The sequence below is a fragment of the Camelina sativa genome, chromosome 5 (genome assembly GCF_030686135.1).
Source record: "Camelina sativa cultivar CO46 ecotype springtype chromosome 5, ASM3068613v1".
Taxonomy (NCBI): Eukaryota; Viridiplantae; Streptophyta; class Magnoliopsida; order Brassicales; family Brassicaceae; genus Camelina; species Camelina sativa.
In genome coordinates this window covers 41,663,397-41,682,394 of record NC_141884.1, presented here as the reverse complement: position 1 = coordinate 41,682,394, position 18,998 = coordinate 41,663,397, and the positions used below count along the sequence as shown (strand labels likewise).

Below are 18,998 nucleotides of genomic sequence, written 5' to 3'. Positions count from 1 at the left end.
CTGGTTTAAACTCGTGGTCAAGACTCACTGTCATTGTCTGATTTTAGGTTTCTCATGACACTTGATGGGTTAAGAAATTCTTACGAAAGACTTCCTTTGCATATAATCTTACGTGAGAGAGAGCGACGGAAATAAACAAAAGTAAAATACACATATCGTATTTTGGCTGATGATATAGAGTTCGAATGGTTGGAGTGGACAAATACGTTGGTGGAATAAACCGTTTTTTATTTATCATTCATAAATAATGTTAGTAGTGATGCGAATCCAAAAATTAAAAGAAAATTGTTGCGGATCAACCACACACCATTTTTTATATACAAATGGAGTTTATCTGCGATGGTTTGCTGTCCACTTAACCGCTGAATCTGATGAACTTGTCCAATCTTAAAAACGGTAATTATTAAAACCCATAAAGATGGTGGTTTCTTTCTGAAAACCAAATGAGGTAAACAACGATGATAAATTGATAATAATAGCTGCACTACATGATTGCATCTGCATGGATGATAGTATAATGTATGTGTTGTCACTGGCGCGTGAGGATCACACCCAATGGCTACGCGTGGATTTGTGTGTAAGATAGCCCGGTGTCAGAGCTTGAAATTGAAAGCGAAGAGAACGTGCAAATGCAATCATCCTACTCATATCTCTCTTAGACTACTTATAATGGTGTATTTTTAAGCTGTTGAATAAAAATTTCAGCAGTAAGCAATGTAAGGAGGTATTGTAAAAAAGAAAAGAGATGAGGTGGAAACAACACAGTTGAAACTTAAAAGTAGTGGGTTGGCTCGCCACGTTGCACATTGTAAATGGTTTACTTTTTAAAATTATAAAATAATATTTAGATAAAAGAAACATGTTTTGTTTCTATTGGATGGTTAAATCTCAGATATTGACTTATTTATCATTTTGCATCCTCTATAAATATAGACTTGTTTCATTTAATTTGGACACAAAAAAGAATTCTCATGCATGCGCGAATTGTTGTATTAATTATGTTAATTTATCTTAATTTATGTAAAAAATATAAACTATGAGAACTTTCCGAGAAGAAAATAAAGTTTTTAAAATGGTATTTCTGAAAGTAGTATTAAAAAAGATGTATTTTTGAAATTCTCCTTAAAATTACACGTATAATAAACAAATTTCCTAAATGTCAATAATACACTTTATTTACATGTGTATAATATAAAAATAATATAAAAAAATATACCAGTTATGTAAAAAAATATTGTTAATGATAAAAATAAAATTTTACTATGATATTCAATAGTTACCTAAAACATTTAATAATTAAATTGCAAAATTATTTTTGAAGTATCAGTTAAATATATTTTCTATAAAATCATATGAAATGCAATTAAAAATCCTAAATATTAATTTATTTTTAATCTCTTTTATATTCACCTTAATTTAAGCTATATTGCTAAGTTAAATTCTAATGATTTCCTCTTTGTAGTAAAAATTTTGGAAATGAAATATCAAATTGTTTTTTATATATCATTAAATTACAAAATTTTGAATTAAAGAAACATTATAATGATCATTATATAATTATATTTTGGATTATAAGAACTAAATATAATAATGAGTATACAAATTCTCAAGAAAAAATTGGAGGTAAGAGAGAGTTAAAAAATTTGATTTAATAATTCTATTATAATAGTTAATTTTGTTAAAAAACCGCATACTTTTTTTAACAAAATATATATACATATATGAAGATGATTTCTTTAGTTTGATTCCCTCATTGGGCTTTGATTGAAATTAGTGTTGTTGAATCTGCATTGATAATTGTTTTTTACAGCCACCAAAATTTTATTATACATATGTAAGTGAAAATCAAAAATAATAAGGAGAGAAAGAAGGAAGGAAGAAATACATTAAAAAAATTGAACAAAATATAAGATAAATCCAGAAAAACGTATAATCACACTCTTACCATGAATTTTGAATTCACAAGAACATAAACAAAACAAAGAAAATATTTAGAATTTGTGATATGGTGGATGATGATGTGAGAATAGTTATTTATAGGATTTCAAGGTTAGAAGTTACATTTCTAAAATAATTTAATTAGAGAAGTTACAAATATAATTTATAGTGTGTTTAAGTGAAAATGAATGGAAAAAGTCAATTCATAATTTATGTAATTTCAATTATAGTTTAGAAGTAAAGTATGGATTTAAAGTATATATTAATGTACATTATTACATTTTTATTTTATTTTAAAAAATATAATTTTTTAGAAATTAAATGCTAAATGGACCTGTAAGGCCGAGAGAATGAAACCTTATAAAATCATATGAAATGCAATAAAAAAAATCTCAAAGATTAATTTAATTTTAAAAATTATTATACTTTCTAAATTAAAATATAGAATCAAAACTCTTACAACACATATGAGATATAACAAAATTTGATATTGGTGGGAGAGGAGGAGAGAATGATTACTTATAAGATGATAATCCAAATTAGATAATACTATTTAAAGCAAAACTTTAGATTGATTACTTATATAAAAATCTTTAGATTGAAGTTCATATATTTTTTTTAAAAACTAATTTAGTTTGTCACTTCAAAAGTAATATTTTCAATTTGGAATATTATGTGTGAGTGTTGAATTTATATCAACAAAACAATCAAAAACTGTAAGTTTAAATTTTGATTTATAATTAACCCACTTTTAAAGGCATTTAACTCCATTTAACTCAAATGTAACTCATACCCAATAATTTTACATTCTTCCTCCAACTAATATATTTATCTTTCAAAAAAAATTATTTTTCATAAAATTTTCATATTTTTTAATTATTTTAATTGCTTTAAACTTTGAAATGAGGAATATTCTATATACAATAATTTTATACGTAGTTACTAAATTTTTTGATAATTTTATTTGATTCAGTTTTACTATACTACAGTCTTATGTTTACAATGTCATTAAGAAAAAATCTTTAAATCAATGTTTAACCTCTATAAAATATGATCATAAACATAGATTCTCTCATATTAGGAAAATATTTAAATTTCTATATTATTATTTATATTAATATAGCTAATCAATTTGTAATAATTTTTCTGTAGTATTGGTTAATTTTTTATTTATAGAAAAGTTTATATATTTTAAATTTTGTATAATAAATAACCATACCAAAAAAATATTGACACGAGTGTTATTTTGAGAAATTGCTATGAAATTTTTTGAGATTCATACATTAGTATAATTTTTTTGAGATTATACATTAGTAAAATAATATTTTAGTTTAAGAAAAATTAAGAAATATAATCAAACTATTATGCATACAACCACGCATTGCGTGGACTAATTACCTAGTTATGAATTGAAAGTTGTGAAACTAGTTTATCTATATTATTACTTTTGAATTACATTTTAAAGAAAAGTTTTAATTTGTAAGATATTACAAAGGCTGAGAGTAAATTAGGAAACTCATTAATGCTTAATATAAAATTTATAAATTAAAGAAATACTTATACCTACATACTCAAACAATCTTTACAATTAATTATCTACTAGTTAATATCCCGCACATATGTGCAGGTTGTTGTATTAATAGGTTAATTTATTTTAGTTTGTGTAATAATCATAAAACTATGAAAATTTTCTGAGAATATATTTTTAATAATTTTTTTTTCAATGGTATTTCTGAAAATAGTATTGAAAAGATAAATTTTTAAATTTTCCCTAAAAATACATATATAACAAACAAATTTCCTAAATATCAATAATACACTTTATTTATTCGAATCATACAATATCAAAACATACCACTTATTTATAAAATATTGTTAATGATAAAATAAAAAATTACTATGATATTCAAAATTTACCTAAAAAATTTAATAATTAAATTCCAAAACTATTTTTAAAGTATCAATTAATTATATTTCTAATAAAATCATATGAAATGCAATAAAAATCCTAAAGATTAATTTAATTTTTAACCTCTTGTATATTCACCTTAATTTAAGTTATATTGCTAGGTTAAATTTTCCTCTTTGTACCGGTTTGTTTTGTTATTAAGTTTAGCCTTGAGGCCCAAGTTGAAGAAATTATTATACGACAAAAGGATGTCGTGTGTTGTGAGCATATGATATGTATCTCCTTCTCCTTGTGCCGTCAAAGAGAACATTCAAAACCTAAGCCTAAAAGCAGCCGTCATTGGGAGTGGCAGAGAGAGAGAGAGAGAGAGAGAGCTGAGCCACTATTGTTGTTGTTGATCCGTCATGGTGTTGTAGTTGAATCCCCGTGATAGAGCCGTCGTCGAGTCCACCATTATTGATGTTGGAGCGCACCACTTTGATCTCTTTTTGTTGCCGTCAACATCAGCCGTTAACCAACGTCAATCACCACCGTTGGTCAGACGCCCACCGTGTGTCACCGGAGATGTCACCCGCTGACACTGGAGCAGCCGTAGCCCATCGTCGTGGCCATTATAGGTAAGGAAACCTAGATTTGTTTTATAACTTGGGCTGGAAGTTACTGACTATTGTAGACCTAATCCTTGATTTGTTTCTTGCTTGTGTTGTATGTTGCTGAGCCATGGGGATGGGGATGGGGAAGTAGCCACCGAGTGATTAAACTGTCACGTTGAGCTGTCGAGGAGATTCACCGAGAGTAAACGCCGAGAAAAGTAAACGGATACCCCCTCAAAATAAAAAAGTTACTTCACGCGCCCAGTTTATATATTTTAGCAAAAACAGCGATTTTCGAAGGTTAGTCCACAGATTTCGGGGAGGTGGCGTCGACGCGCTCACTGTGAAAGTGGGTAAGAAAATTTTATTTCGCAGCTCGATAACCACGCGCGTCACTTTTGGGTTTACTTTATACTGCCCATTGGGCTTGAAGGAGCCTAGTTTTCAAATAATTAGAGGCCCATAAATGTTTTTAAAATGCCCAATAGCGTAGATAAGCCTTCAATGGCTTTGATGTTAATTCTTCGCCATAATATATTCATCAATTTGAATACATATGTAAAATTTTATTATACATACTAGGTGCTTCCCCGTGCAATACGTGGGTTGAGATGTAGTTGGCACTTTCTTGTTTTTTTTGGTCTTTTTCGTTTTCTCTTTTGTATTATTTTGTTTTTATTAGACATATGCGGGCTTTGCTGTCACTTTTATTAATTACACACTATATGTTTATACCATTTCGTTTAGATGTGTATAATTGTGGCGTTTATTTTTTATGAATTATGAAGATGTTGTTTCTTGCTTTTGAGGATCCAATCTTATCATTGACTGATATTGTTTCCAATACATTTATTGTATTATAGATTTTCTAATTAACTGCTTATGTAAACCCTTCATACGTTGATGTTGCAATAATAAGTTTTTTAAAAAAAATATCTTCCGTGTAAGTGATTATGTTTGTATGCCCATGTTTTGGTCTAATATCAATAAGATCGTTTTTGTTTTTCTTTAGTTGGCTTTGAAACCAATTTTGAGTTAAGCAAATAATGGGTCGAATTATGGTGTTAATAAGTAATATAAATTCTTATGTATATATATTGTATATATGTGACTATAAATTTAGCTAACTAAAAAATTATGTAATATTTAAATATAATCTTGAACATATATATATATATTTTTTTATTTGTGGGAGGAATGTATGAAATTATTGGATAGAAGTTATTTTTTAGTTAAATGACTTTTAATGTCTTTAAAGTGAGTTAAATATTAATAAATTTTTATATGTGTCTTGACTTTTTTTTAAAGGAATACCAAGTGTTTCCTTCCAAATTTGAAGTGACATAGTATCTTAGTTTTCTTATATGATTTTATGAACTTCAATGTAAAAGTTTTTCAAAGTAATAAGTACACTCACTGATTGAATTATAAAATTTGAAGAAATATTTATTTCGATTAATCATCTGCTCTTTTAAATAAATTAAATAAGTATGTTGTTATTCCTACAAATAGGACAACATATATTATAGTTTAACCATGGAGTTAATCAATGGAAATAGAACTTGTGATTGCAAGACAAAATGCTTAAATGTTACACATTGATCGTTTAAAAATGAATAGAAACATCTAATTCTCAAATAAAGTTGATTGTTTTGTTAAAACCAACATATGTGAATTTAAATTTAACTCTGCAAATTTTAAAAATAAATATGAATAGATTAGAAAGACAAGAAATATAAAAGAAATATTTTTTATATAAATAAAATAAAAATTGAAAACAATGTTAAATAAATATATAATACTTTCTACATTAAAATATAGAATCAAACTCTTACAAGTTACAACACATATGAGATATAACAACATTTGATATTGGTAGGAGAGGAGGGGAGAATGTTTACTATAAGATGGTAATACAAATTAGATAATGGAGATGAATCTTTAAAAAATAGAACAATGTAATATATATATATATATATATAATACTTTCTAAATTAAAATATAGAATCAAACTCTTACACCACATATGAGATATAACAACATTTGATATTGGTGGGAGAGGAGGAGAGAATGATTACTTATAAGATAATAATCCAAATTAGATAAAGGAGATAAATCTTTTAAAATAAGAACAATGTAAAATATATATCATGTAGTCTCTAAAATTTAAATTTAGCATTAACAATTTACAATGATATTTCATTTGTTTTTTACAACCCATACAACAAAATTTAAGAAATCAAAAATAACAAAAAAACGAAAAATGATTTGAGATATTGTAGAAGAGAATGAGAGAATGTGAAAATGAGATAGTAAAAGAATGTCAATATGAGAGAATGATAGATTGAGAGAACGCTTATTTATATGATAAGAAATGATGGAAGTTACATTTAGAACTATGGAGTTACAATAGTAGTTTATTGTGTTTGAATAAAACTGAGTGGTAGAATATGATTAATGCATAATTTATTTTATTTTCAGTTATAATTTTATTTTAATGTATGAGTTAAATGTATTGTGTTTATTGGGTCTTAATTATTGTTTAAAGCAATTAGAAAGCAAATAAAAAATAAATAAAAATTAGAAAACATTAAATGAAAATCAACCAATAAGGAGAGACCAAAACCTTACTTTTATATATATGATATACTGTTTTAAACTTTAAAATGAGAAATATATTATAAACAATAATTTTACATGAGAAATATATTAATTTAGCCAACCAAAATATGAATATAAGTTTAGCCAACCAAAATAAATAAAAAATATTAAAATTTAACCAAAAATATTTTCTCTTGAAAGATAAATAAGTTAGTAAGAGGAATGAATTAATGTACAATTATTGGATAGGAGTTACATTTGAGTTAAATGAAATTACATGTCTTTAATTATAAATAAATATTTTAATTTTTTATAACCTAAAATAAAAGGAATACCAAGTGGCTGAATCAAAATTCACATGATTTGGTTGTTTGTTGATATAAACTCAACACTTACACATAATATTTCAAAATAAAAAATATTACTTTTTAAGTGACAAACTAAATTAGTTTTCTTATAAAATTATATGAATTCTTCAATCTCAATAAATTTTAAAATCCCAAGGATAACTTATATTTTTTTGGTTTTCACTCATCAATTTAATTTATAGTGCTAGATTTCATACTAATGGTTTCATCTTTAGAGATTTTAGTGAAATGATATTTTTAAAATTATATTTTATTTTTATATTTAAGTTCCAGTTGAATATGTTTTGTTTTTTGATCATTTTTTATTTTGATTAAAGACACAAAAAACCAATTGTTTAATTATGTTCTTTTTGTTTTCAAAAACCTCAAATCATAAATATATATATATATATATATATATATATATAAATATATTATATTGATCTCTGCAAATTTATCAATTGGATCACAAAACAAAATAGTTTTTATAAATGGATAATCATATTGATATTTAAATATTATATTGATCTTTATAAATTATTAAAAATGATACATGAATATGTGAGATAACCAGAGACATAATAGATAATTACATATGGATCATTTCAACTTTATGATCTTATGGTGTGATGAATATTGTAAGGAAGTATGAAAATAATGACTTATAAGATGTTAATATAAAATAGAAAATGGAGATAAACATTTTAAAAGATTAAAATAGATATATAAGATATACATATCATATAAACTCTAAAACTAAGCTTTTACAATAATATTTGATTTGAATTTTTATAACCCATACACAGCAACAATAAGAATACAAAACAAAAAAACACAAAAAAGAGATTTGAGAGTAGTGGAAGAAGATGAGAGAATGAAAGAGTGATAGACTAAGAAAATAAGATAATGAGTATTTATAGGAAGAGAAATGATGAAAAATTACATTTAGAAAAATGAGAGTTACAATTCTAATTTATTGTTTTGTTTTAATACAATTGATTAATACAGCTTAGTGGAGAAATAAAGTTAATGCATAATTTATAGGGAGAATTTATATGATTTCAGTTTTATATTATGTGAGTTAAATGTGAAAATTAATTGTTTTTAATTTGTGTTTTAATATAAATATATTTTTTTAAAATTGCATTGCCAAGTGGACCAATAAGAAGAGAGTGAAACCTTACTTTTATATATATGATTAGAATACATATGTATTTTAAATCAAAATCATATACATAAAAGTAAGTTTCATTCTCTCTTTATTGGTCCATTTGACATTTAATTTTTAAATTTTAATATTTATTTTTAATTAAAAATTACATTTAATCATATACATTAATGCTTAGATTAAATTCATTCCTACTAAATTGTAACTCAAATTACATAAATTGTGAATTGACTTTTTCTCCTCCATTCATTTTCATTTAAACATACTATTAATTATAATTGTAACTCTTCTAATTTAATTATTTTAGAAATGTAACTTCCATTATTATTTATCCTATAAATAACTATTCTCACATCCTCCTCCATTATATCCCAAATCCTAAATATTTTCTTAGCCTTTTTTATAATGTTCTTGCATAGGTTGAAAACCCAATTAAGAGTTTGATTATATTTTTTGTTTACTATATATTTTACATTGTTTTGAATTTTCAAAATAATATAAGAAAACAAAGAAGAAAAGAAGAAGTACATATAACAAAGAAACAATAAAATTCAAATCAGCCTTCATAAACTCTTGTTTATTTTTTTACCCTTTTTGTAATGGATCCTAATAATTTATATATTTTCTAAAATAAAAACAAAATCTCAATTTATTTTATAAATTTATTTATTTTTTGCTTATTTTAATTTCATTTGATATTAACTATGATTAATAATATGTGTTCACCAAAAATAAACATAATAAGGTTAAAAATATGAAATAAAATTAGTGGAGTAAGGTGTTGTAATTTTGTTAAACAAAACTGTTGTAGAAGATAAAAATAATGTAGGTGTTGAATTATAATGTGGAAGAGAGAAAAGATGATGTGGAGTGTTAAAAAGGAAAAAGTGGGTGTTGTAATTTTTTAGAACCATTTTACATAGTCTTAATACGCTTTTCTTTTAGTTTTGATTTGAAGAAAGAATAATAATTTGGATATAATGGCATGCATTTCATAATTCACACTACTACTGTATTATTATACGTGCTGAGGGTGAGTTGTTACATATCGACGTCATTATAATGATTGCTCTCTCTTTCTCTCTCTCTTTCTAACATTCATTCATCATTTCCAACTTTATAATACTAAAGTATAGTAGTATACTACTCCACTGCATCATACTGACTATTGAACGCATATGCGTTTATCTTTCCAAAAGGAGAAGCATTTTTGTAGCACAAAATAATAAAAGATAATTAAGCATTAAGAGTATAAATTAAAATGCATGCTAGAAGAGATAAGACGGTGCTCCTAGGAGCAAGGAGCGTTCGACGTTGTTCTTCTCCCTTTTCCTTTGAGCTTCAAGTTTTAATATGGGTTATGGAGTATATTCTTACTCGAGGAGCTGATTGTCAATGTTTCGAGACAAATTGTGCAGAATTAGTCACATTGGTGCAGACACTTAAGACCATCTCCAATGTATATCTCTATTTTTTCCTCTAAAATAGAGTAACTCAAAAATAGAGCATTGTTTTCCTCCAATGTATTACTCTATTTTCAACTCTAAAATAGAGTTAGTGTAAAAAAATAGAGGTGAGAATAGAGTTGCTCTATATATAAAGCAATCCTATCATTTTCTCTATTTTAGAGTAAAATATAGAATAGGGTTGGAGCAAATGTTGCTCTATAATAGAGATTTAATTCTAAAATAGAGTGAAGTTGGAGATGTCCTAAAGAATGGCCGGTGTTTTCCAATCAACTAGAAGATTTCAGTCTGCTCAGAACTTCCTATCCATCCTTCTCCTTGACTAGGATTTTGCGTGCGTCAAACTTGAGGGCTGCCTTTGCTCAGTCCAAAAACTTTAGATTCAGAAATTTCTTTTATAAACTTTAGAGTTCTTTTTAATTTAATGTATAGTTACAAAAAAAATTATTAAAATGCATGCCTAGGAATATATATATATATATATATATTCCTTTTTTAATAACATAAGTACACAACATAGTTTTTGTAGACTTTATATTTTTAATAAATGGTTACACATATGTTATAGATAGGTTATAGATTAATCTATATATTAATATTAATGGTTACACCTAAATATTAGAGATATTCCAAATTGATAATTGATATACTAATTGTAACAAATAAAATCATGGATATTCCAAACTGTATTTTTGAAAGATTTTAGTCTTATATCACATTGTTTCCAAAGATTTTTAGACACAATATTACAAATTTATTTTCCACAGATTTTATCGATAGACCACAACATTAACCAAAGATAAATTACGAAATTGATAGATTGATTGGTTAGAAGTTAAATAGTGGGTTACAAAATAGATTACGAAATAAAATTTAACTTACAAAAAATGTGTAATACTTATTTAGAATCATTAATAATATAAAACTTACAAAAAATGTGTTTCTTTTCAAGCTTTCATATTTAGCATATGAATTTATTGCATAATGTTTTATCCAAAAAAAACTTTTAAAAACAATAACATAAATTATATTTTATATAAAAAATACAATATAAATAAAATGAATTTCAACTCATGCTCTAGCCTCTAGCACAGATCTTAATCTACTATATATATTATGAAACACGACATACAGGTCAGATCAAATAATACGTCTGCAGAAAACTGTGTTTGCAAGTGTTAATATATAAAAGTGTCAAAATCAGAAACACAAATTCTGTTGAATGCTGAGAAAAAAAACAACAAGCTATACTAAATTTTATTAAGTAGAAAAAAAGATAGAATAATAATAAAAAAGAGATTTTGGGTTTGAATGGTAACTGCGGTTAGGACGGCCAAATTCGTCTACGGTCTGGACCATTCTATTTTTGGGGCGGTCTATAGACCGCTGCGGACCAACTCTATTTGTATGTAAAAGCGGTCCACAGTTGGTCCGCAGCGATCTTATATCTGCTTTATTTGAACTGCACCACTGCGGACTATATTTGCTAAATGGTAAATAAAAAACGGTCCAGTCTGCAGACGGATTTGTTCGCTCCAACCGCTGCAACCATTCACACTCTTTATATATGGAAGAGAGAGAGAGGGATCGGAGTGATTGATTTCAAAACTACAAAGTTTGACCACTCACTTGGGAGTTGGAGCCGAGAAGACACAGTCACTCCACACTTCAACTACTTTTTAGTTTCCCCAACACAACAACGAGGGAGGAGGCAACTTTGATTTTGCAGGCAGGAAATTAGAGAGGAGGAAGAAGCTTAGGTATGGAGTGGAGTAGTACTGGAGGGATGATGGTAAGGTAGTTGAGAAAGAAAGCTCTTTTAGCTTTTGCTAAAGTACAAGACGAGAAACCAAACATCCTTTTGTACACAAACACAAAGACAACAAAAATCAGTGTTTCTTTCTTTATCCTTGCCAACCCAAAGATAAGAGAGAGAGAGAGAGAGAGAGAGAGAGAGAGAGAGAGAGGTGGTCTCTCAGAGTGGGTGTGTGTGTGTTTCCATGGATGTGTACGAAGCAACTAGGATCGTGCTCTCTAGAATCCAGAGCTTAGACCCTGCTAATGCTTCCAAGATCATGGGTCTTCTCCTCCTTCAGGATCACGGAGAGAAGGAGATGATAAGGTTAGCTTTCGGGCCTCAGAATCTCCTTCATTCTGTCATAGCCAAGGCCAAGAAAGAGCTCGGTCTCAATGAGCATGAGCGGCTTTCTTTCTTTGATCGGAGAAGCGGCGGTTGCGTTTCCCACGATCTAGGGTTCGGATGGGGACAGTGCTCCAAGTCTGTTCCGCCGAGAATTTCCCATCAGCTCACCGGCGGCCCTCGTTTTCCATTCTCCCCCAAAGGTGTGAACTTGCAGCAGAGTGAATCACAAAGGTTGGTGTTTTTTTTTTTTCCTTTTTTTTAAAAAAAATTATTCACTCATCTTTTTTTTTCTATCATCTTGATGGGAAACCTGAATGAAATTGTGTAGCCGAGCCACTGATTTGATGATGGGAGATGACTTGAAGAAGTTGGGAAGATGGAGGTCAGAGCGGATCGACCTCTCGGCCATGGCAGCATCCAGACAGATCTATCTGACTTTCCCGGCTGACAGTGTCTTCAGGGAAGAGGATGTTTCCAACTATTTCAGGTAAAACCTTTGGAAATGGAACCCAATTCTTCTGGTTAGTTTTTTTTGTCTATTTAAAAGAAAAGAAAAAAACAATGTTACGTTGGTGCAGTACCTTCGGGCCAGTTCAGGACGTGAGGATTCCGTACCAGCAGAAGAGGATGTTTGGGTTCGTTACCTTTATGTATCCAGAGACGGTGAAGAGCATTCTCGCCAAAGGGAACCCTCACTTTGTGTGTGATTCCAGGGTTCTTGTTAAGCCTTACAAGGAGAAAGGAAAAGTCCCTGACAAATACAGGTACACACATACTTTTTCTGATGCTCTGTTTCCTCTTTTGTCTTTACGACGCATATTTTTTTCTCTTGTGCAGGACTAAGCCATCTCCGACCGGCCTTGATTCTATGGACATTATGGGTCTCCAGCTTGGTAAACAGCTCTTTGTCTTTCATATTCCCCTGCCCTAAGAGTTTGGGTTGGTATTGATTGGATTGTGTGTAGGGGGTAGCGCTTTTCATGACAACGCCCAAGATCTGTTGTGGAAGAGTAGGTTGGAAGAAAGAGCTCTTGAGCTTCAGAGCAGAAGGCTGATGAATCTGCAGCTTCTAGACGTCAAGAAGCAAATTCAACTCAGTTTCGACCAAACACTGCTTGTTTCTCCACCATTAGGTTCGGTTTTGCTCTGATCGGGCAATTTATGCTTGTCTGAAATGTGTACTAACCTGATCTCTCTCTGCTGGCAGTTTCAAGCAACCAGAGAGTGTCTACCAAAGAGAATGATGAGGATAGAATCAAACTTCCAGAGAGGTATATGTTCTAGGAGTTGCCAGTCTGATAGTCTGTTTTGTGAGCTTTGAAGAAGATATGAGTATTTTTGTTTCCCGTACGTACGTTGTACAGCTTGGAGGATGATAGACTGCCAGACAGCCCATTTGCATCACCCACACACCATTTTCTGGAGTTTGACAAATCTGGAGCAGCTGCAGACACTAACGGTTCAGGCTCATCGTCGCCATCTTTTGATCACGATGAGTCTACTACATTGACAGACTCTCGCAAATCCTATAACTGCCAAATTCCGAGCTTATCAATGATGGGGATGTTACCAGGCAGCAGCGGACCAGCCTGTCGCGTTGGGATCTAAACCTATTCAAAATAACTAACCAGAGAGAGGTAGGTTGTAGTCTGATGAGAGAGAGAGAGAGAGAGAGAGAGAGAGAGAGAGAGAGAGAGAGAGAGAGATAGGGGTAAATTGGTCATACTGATGAATGTGGAAAAGATTGTACATGTTAAAAATGTCTCCTTTGCCATGTCATTGCAGGAAGAGAAGATTAACCCATAAAAGTAATGAGCAATTTACTGAGACGTGGATGTAAGATAGAAGAGAGAAGAAGATGGGGAAGGTTGTTGTACCATTTAGAAAGATTAGTAAATGAGTCCGTGAATGTGTTATGGAATGGATGGACCACAGCACAGGTGACCTTTAATTTTATAAAATCATATATTATATAACTAGGACAAGAAGAGTGTGTAAGTGTAACCAACCAGTCTTTAGTAATTTATTCAAGAGAAGAAGAAAGGTAGGTTTGAGTCAGTAGATTACAATGGGACTAAGATTTGATTATTTTTGTTTTTGGTCGATATAAGATTTGATTATTTTTGTTTATCAATGGGTCTAAGATTTGATCGTTCCCCAAACACATCAAATTTTAATTGGACCTCGCTCTTTCGCTTTATTGAATGTTCTTATTGAACCTCCTCCGCAAAACCAAAAAAAAATAGCACTTGTGAGGGTGAATCATTGTAACATCCGCGAACCAATTTTTGTAAATTTGGTGTGGGTGTCGATCGACACCCTTGGTGGCATCGATCGACACCATGTTTTTCCGGTTTGGTCGGGTTTGATTTAATTGTCGATTGGTTCGGTTTGGTTCAATTAAAATCCCTAAATCGTGTGTAAAAGGGGAAAACGACCCTAGGTCGTGTTATTTTGTTGGTAGTCGCCGCTTTTGAGAGAAAGAGAAAGAGAGAAAAGAGAGAAAACGTTTCTGTGACTTTCTGGGTTTGTTCTTGGGGTTTTTGGAGAGATCTGAGGCTGTAGGAGGGTTAGCTGTTGCTGGAAACGAAGGGGGAGCTTCTGGAGGTGTTATTTTCCACGTTTCTCAATCCAATCTTCCTGTTCTTGAGGTGAGTGCTTGACCATGGTTGATCTAAGCATGAGATCTCTCTTGTTTGTGTGTTTTCTTTGCTGTTTGTGTTGTTTTGTTGCTTGGGTTCGTTGTTTTTGTGATTCCCAGTGATTTCTGAGGTAATTGGGTGAGTTTGAGACGGATTCGAGATGATTGGGAAGGAGAGTTCGATGTTCGGTTTCGCGTAGATCGTGTCTGCAGAGGAGGCATCGATCGACACTAGGAAGCATCGGTCGACACCATTTGGAGTGGCATCGGTCGACACTGTTTAGCATCGGTCGACACCATTGTTTGTAGCATCGATCGACACCGTGAGGCATCGGTCGACACTGGTCTCAGTCGAGACTTGATTCCCTGGTTTGATGTATTGTTGTGTGTTGTTTGTTTTGCTTAAACTTGAGGGTCTCATATGCTTGTGTGTATAACCCAGTAGATGGGAGGACGGCCTCACTAAGTATTTATGATAATACTTACGCATCTCAATTGTTGTTTGTGGTGTGCAGGTATGTGACGTGGAATCATGGCGATGAGGAGGAGGATGAACTAGGGTCTCGTTTGTGTGTTGTTGGTCTTTGTTATATTGTTTAGGATGGAACCTTGGATAGAGATATGTTAGGTTGCTGGATAGAATGGATAGAAGTGTTATTGTATTGGTTTTGTATTATTGATATGTTTCCGCTGTGCATGTAATTGGATGTTGGTTTATTATTGGTTGGTTACCGTGTGTGGGTTGGTTTGTTTAATTAAGTAGTATGAGATACTTAATTATATCTTGTATTTAATTATTAAAAAGAAAAAAAAAGGGGTCGGGTTGTTTCATTTTGGTATCAGAGCCTTTACGGTTCTAGGATGGTTAAATGGATGGTTAGAGCGGTTAGGAATTTAATTGGGTGAATTATTTTCCTTTTTGCTTGATGCATGATGTTGTGTGATGGAATTGATTATGAGTAGTTAGTCAATTTGTTTGCGGTATGGAGTCCTAGTATCATCCTCTTCGAGCCTTCAATGAGATTCCACGGTAAGATGTGTACTCTATGTGCGGTTTTTGAATTGTGTGCTTAGTCTTCTGTTCTGAGTAGTGCAGATGGCTAGAGAGGGTGCTGTGGGTCGCGGTCGTGGTCGTGGGCGTGGTCGTGGTCGTGGTCGGGGACGAGGTCAGGTTCCTGAGGCCAGTGTGAGTGTAGCCCAGAGCATGGCCAGTGAGGAGGTAGCGGAGTCACAGGTTCATCCTAGTGTGTCTGGAGACCAGGCTGGTTTGGGTGACGGCAGGGCGGATGGGCCCGGTGTCGGTCACGGTGTTGCCCCGGGTGTGGGGGTTGCAGCGGGAGGTGCTCTAGGCAGGGAGGATGTCTTGATGGACTTGCTAGCTCAGGTTTTGCAGCGACTTCCAGCAGTTGTGCCGCCAGTGGTTGGTGGGCAGGATCCAGTAGTGCCGCCAGTGGTTGGTGGGCAGGGTCCAGTAGTGCCGCCAGTGGGTGGTGGGCAGGGTCCAGTGGTGCAGCCTGTGGCGGGTTTGCAGGCAGGTGTGCAGCCGGGGGCCGAGGTAGTGGATGCACAGTATGTGCGGATGATGGAGCAGCTGCGGCATGTGGGAGCCGGGTATTTCTCAGGAAGTACCGATCCGAGTGTAGCGGATGAGTGGAGAGAGCGGATGGAGGATATTTTCCTTTCGCTTAGGTGTCCCGACCGGTACAGGGTGGATCTGGCAGTGTTTTACTTGTCAGGAGATGCTCGTGTGTGGTGGAGGTCGGTGACAGCACGGAGGGTGCAGTGGGGTATGTCTTGGGGAGATTTTGTGGGGGAGTTTAACTCCAAGTATTTTCCTCAGGAGGCTCTTGATCGTATGGAGGCACGGTTCTTGGGTTTGACTCAGGGGGACCGTACAGTGCGGGAACTGGATGCAGAGTTCAATCGGCCTGTGGGGTATGCAGGCCGGGCTTGGGAGCCAGAGTCGGCTCAGGTGCGGAGGTTCTTGCTGGCTTTGCGAGATGATTTGAGGACACGGTGCAGAGTGAGGAGCTATGCCACGAGGGCGGAGCTGGTTGAGGTTGCAGCTGGGATAGAGGATGACTTGAGGTCACAGTTAGTGGTGGTCAGTCCAGCGGTTCGTTCAGAGAGACATTGGAGCAGAGCATTCCAAACAAGGATAGGCAGTTGGAGCAAAGGCGTAAAAGGAAGCGGGAAGAGACGACAGTGGCGAACCAAGGTGGCCAGAGAGGTTATGGGAGCGGGAGCATGGATCACGTGTCGGCAAGCGGGGCCAGGGGAGGTGATTCGCAGGAGTACCGTCGAGTGTGTTATCATTGCGGGGAGGAAGGGCATATCAGGCCTATCTGTCCTAAGAGGAGGCAGATGATGGAGGTTGCAGCGCAGCCGAAGGGAGGACCGGGTGTCCATTCCGGCGCTTAGTTTTAGCTTATGTATTCTTTCTTTCATTATGTATTTTCATTTGGAGTTGTAAACGATTATTGCATTTGAGGTTCTAATAAAAGTTGGAGTTCTTTGGTTTTGGGATTTGTGAAAAATCACTGGAAAGGAAATAGCACGGGAGTCTATAAATGGAAAGTTTCCATAAATAGAAGATTGCTATAAATGGAAAGTTTCTAAAAATAAAAGTTTCCAGAAATGGAAAGTGTTGAGGTAGATCTAGTCGGGAGATACTCGTTGACATCAGACTTATTTGCTCAGGATAGTGTGAGCCCAACTCATGTGATACCGATAGCTCAATGGACTTTGTGGCCAGAGAGTGGGAGTGGTATGTTTGCTTCGGATGACGATCCGTGAGCGCGCTTTAGGGTGACGACCTTAGAGCGGGATTTTGAGACTCCCTGGATACCGTAGCTGTGAGCCGTGGCTCGGCAGTGAGCCGGTATGTCTCGAGGGTTGCGACCCGAGAGCGGGGGGAGTGGGCGTGTGAGACTCCCTGGATACCGTAGCTGTGAGCCGTGGCTCGGCAGTGAGCCGGTATGTCTCGAGGGTTGCGACCCGAGAGCGGGGGGAGTGGGCGTGTGAGACTCCCCGGATACCGTAGCTGTAGGTTGTGGCCTGGCAGTGAGCCGGTATGACTCGAAGGTTGCGACCTGAGAGCGGGGGGAGTGTGTGTGTGAGTGACTTCCTGGATGCCGTAGCTTAAGGCGGTTGGCCTGATAGCGAGCCGGCATGATTCGTTGGTTGCGACCACGGACGGGGGAAGCACTGAGTTGTGAGCAAATAGTGTCTTTGATGTGAGTATATTGACTAGAGGGAGAACTCGTGGTTCAGTCGGAGGTGTGCGGGCTGTTGCGATAGTGCACGGGAAACCTTGGCTGACGGTATTTAGTCCGGTCGGGGACGTGCGGGCCGTGTTGACGGTGGCACGGAGGTCTTTGACAGTTGGACGGTTTTGCGGGATTCGAGGACGAATCCTTATTGGTGGGGGAGAATTATAACATCCGCGAACCAATTTTTGTAAATTTGGTGTGGGTGTCGATCGACACCCTTGGTGGCATCGATCGACACCATGTTTTTCCGGTTTGGTCGGGTTTGATTTAATTGTCGATTGGTTCGGTTTGGTTCAATTAAAATCCCTAAATCGTGTGTAAAAGGGGAAAACGACCCTAGGTCGTGTTATTTTGTTGGTAGTCGCCGCTTTTGAGAGAAAGAGAAAGAGAGAAAAGAGAGAAAACGTTTCTGTGACTTTCTGGGTTTGTTCTTGGGGTTTTTGGAGAGATCTGAGGCTGTAGGAGGGTTAGCTGTTGCTGGAAACGAAGGGGGAGCTTCTGGAGGTGTTGTTTTCCACGTTTCTCAATCCAATCTTCCTGTTCTTGAGGTGAGTGCTTGACCATGGTTGATCTAAGCATGAGATCTCTCTTGTTTGTGTGTTTTCTTTGCTGTTTGTGTTGTTTTGTTGCTTGGGTTCGTTGTTTTTGTGATTCCCAGTGATTTCTGAGGTAATTGGGTGAGTTTGAGACGGATTCGAGATGATTGGGAAGGAGAGTTCGATGTTCGGTTTCGCGCAGATCGTGTCTGCAGAGGAGGCATCGATCGACACTAGGAAGCATCGGTCGACACCATTTGGAGTGGCATCGGTCGACACTGTTTAGCATCGGTCGACACCATTGTTTGTAGCATCGATCGACACCGTGAGGCATCGGTCGACACTGGTCTCAGTCTAGACTTGATTCCCTGGTTTGATGTATTG

General features: G+C 34.0%; 1 protein-coding gene across 1 annotated transcript; it reads left to right on the top strand.

Moving 5' to 3' along the window:
• Window positions 1-11,604: 11,604 nt before the first annotated feature.
• On the top strand, window positions 11,605-14,295 carry LOC104788687 (zinc finger CCCH domain-containing protein 46-like). The gene is made up of 8 exons (XM_010514463.3): window positions 11,605-12,396; window positions 12,494-12,652; window positions 12,744-12,929; window positions 13,003-13,058; window positions 13,131-13,298; window positions 13,373-13,436; window positions 13,530-13,802; window positions 13,951-14,295. Exons 1-7 carry the CDS (start codon window positions 12,023-12,025, stop codon window positions 13,771-13,773), a joined length of 1,251 nt encoding a protein of 416 aa, XP_010512765.2. The 5' UTR covers window positions 11,605-12,022; the 3' UTR covers window positions 13,774-13,802; window positions 13,951-14,295.
• The last annotated feature ends 4,703 nt before the right edge of the window (window positions 14,296-18,998 follow it).

Bases quoted from the DNA above. Each gene is read 5' to 3' on its own strand.
- LOC104788687 (XM_010514463.3), top strand. From the start codon at position 12,023: ATGGATGTGTACGAAGCAACTAGGATCGTGCTCTCTAGAATCCAGAGC. The intron at 12,930-13,002 runs GTACACACATAC...TCTCTTGTGCAG, and splicing joins AAAGTCCCTGACAAATACAG to GACTAAGCCATCTCCGACCG. The intron at 13,437-13,529 runs GTATATGTTCTA...TACGTTGTACAG, and splicing joins AGAATCAAACTTCCAGAGAG to CTTGGAGGATGATAGACTGC.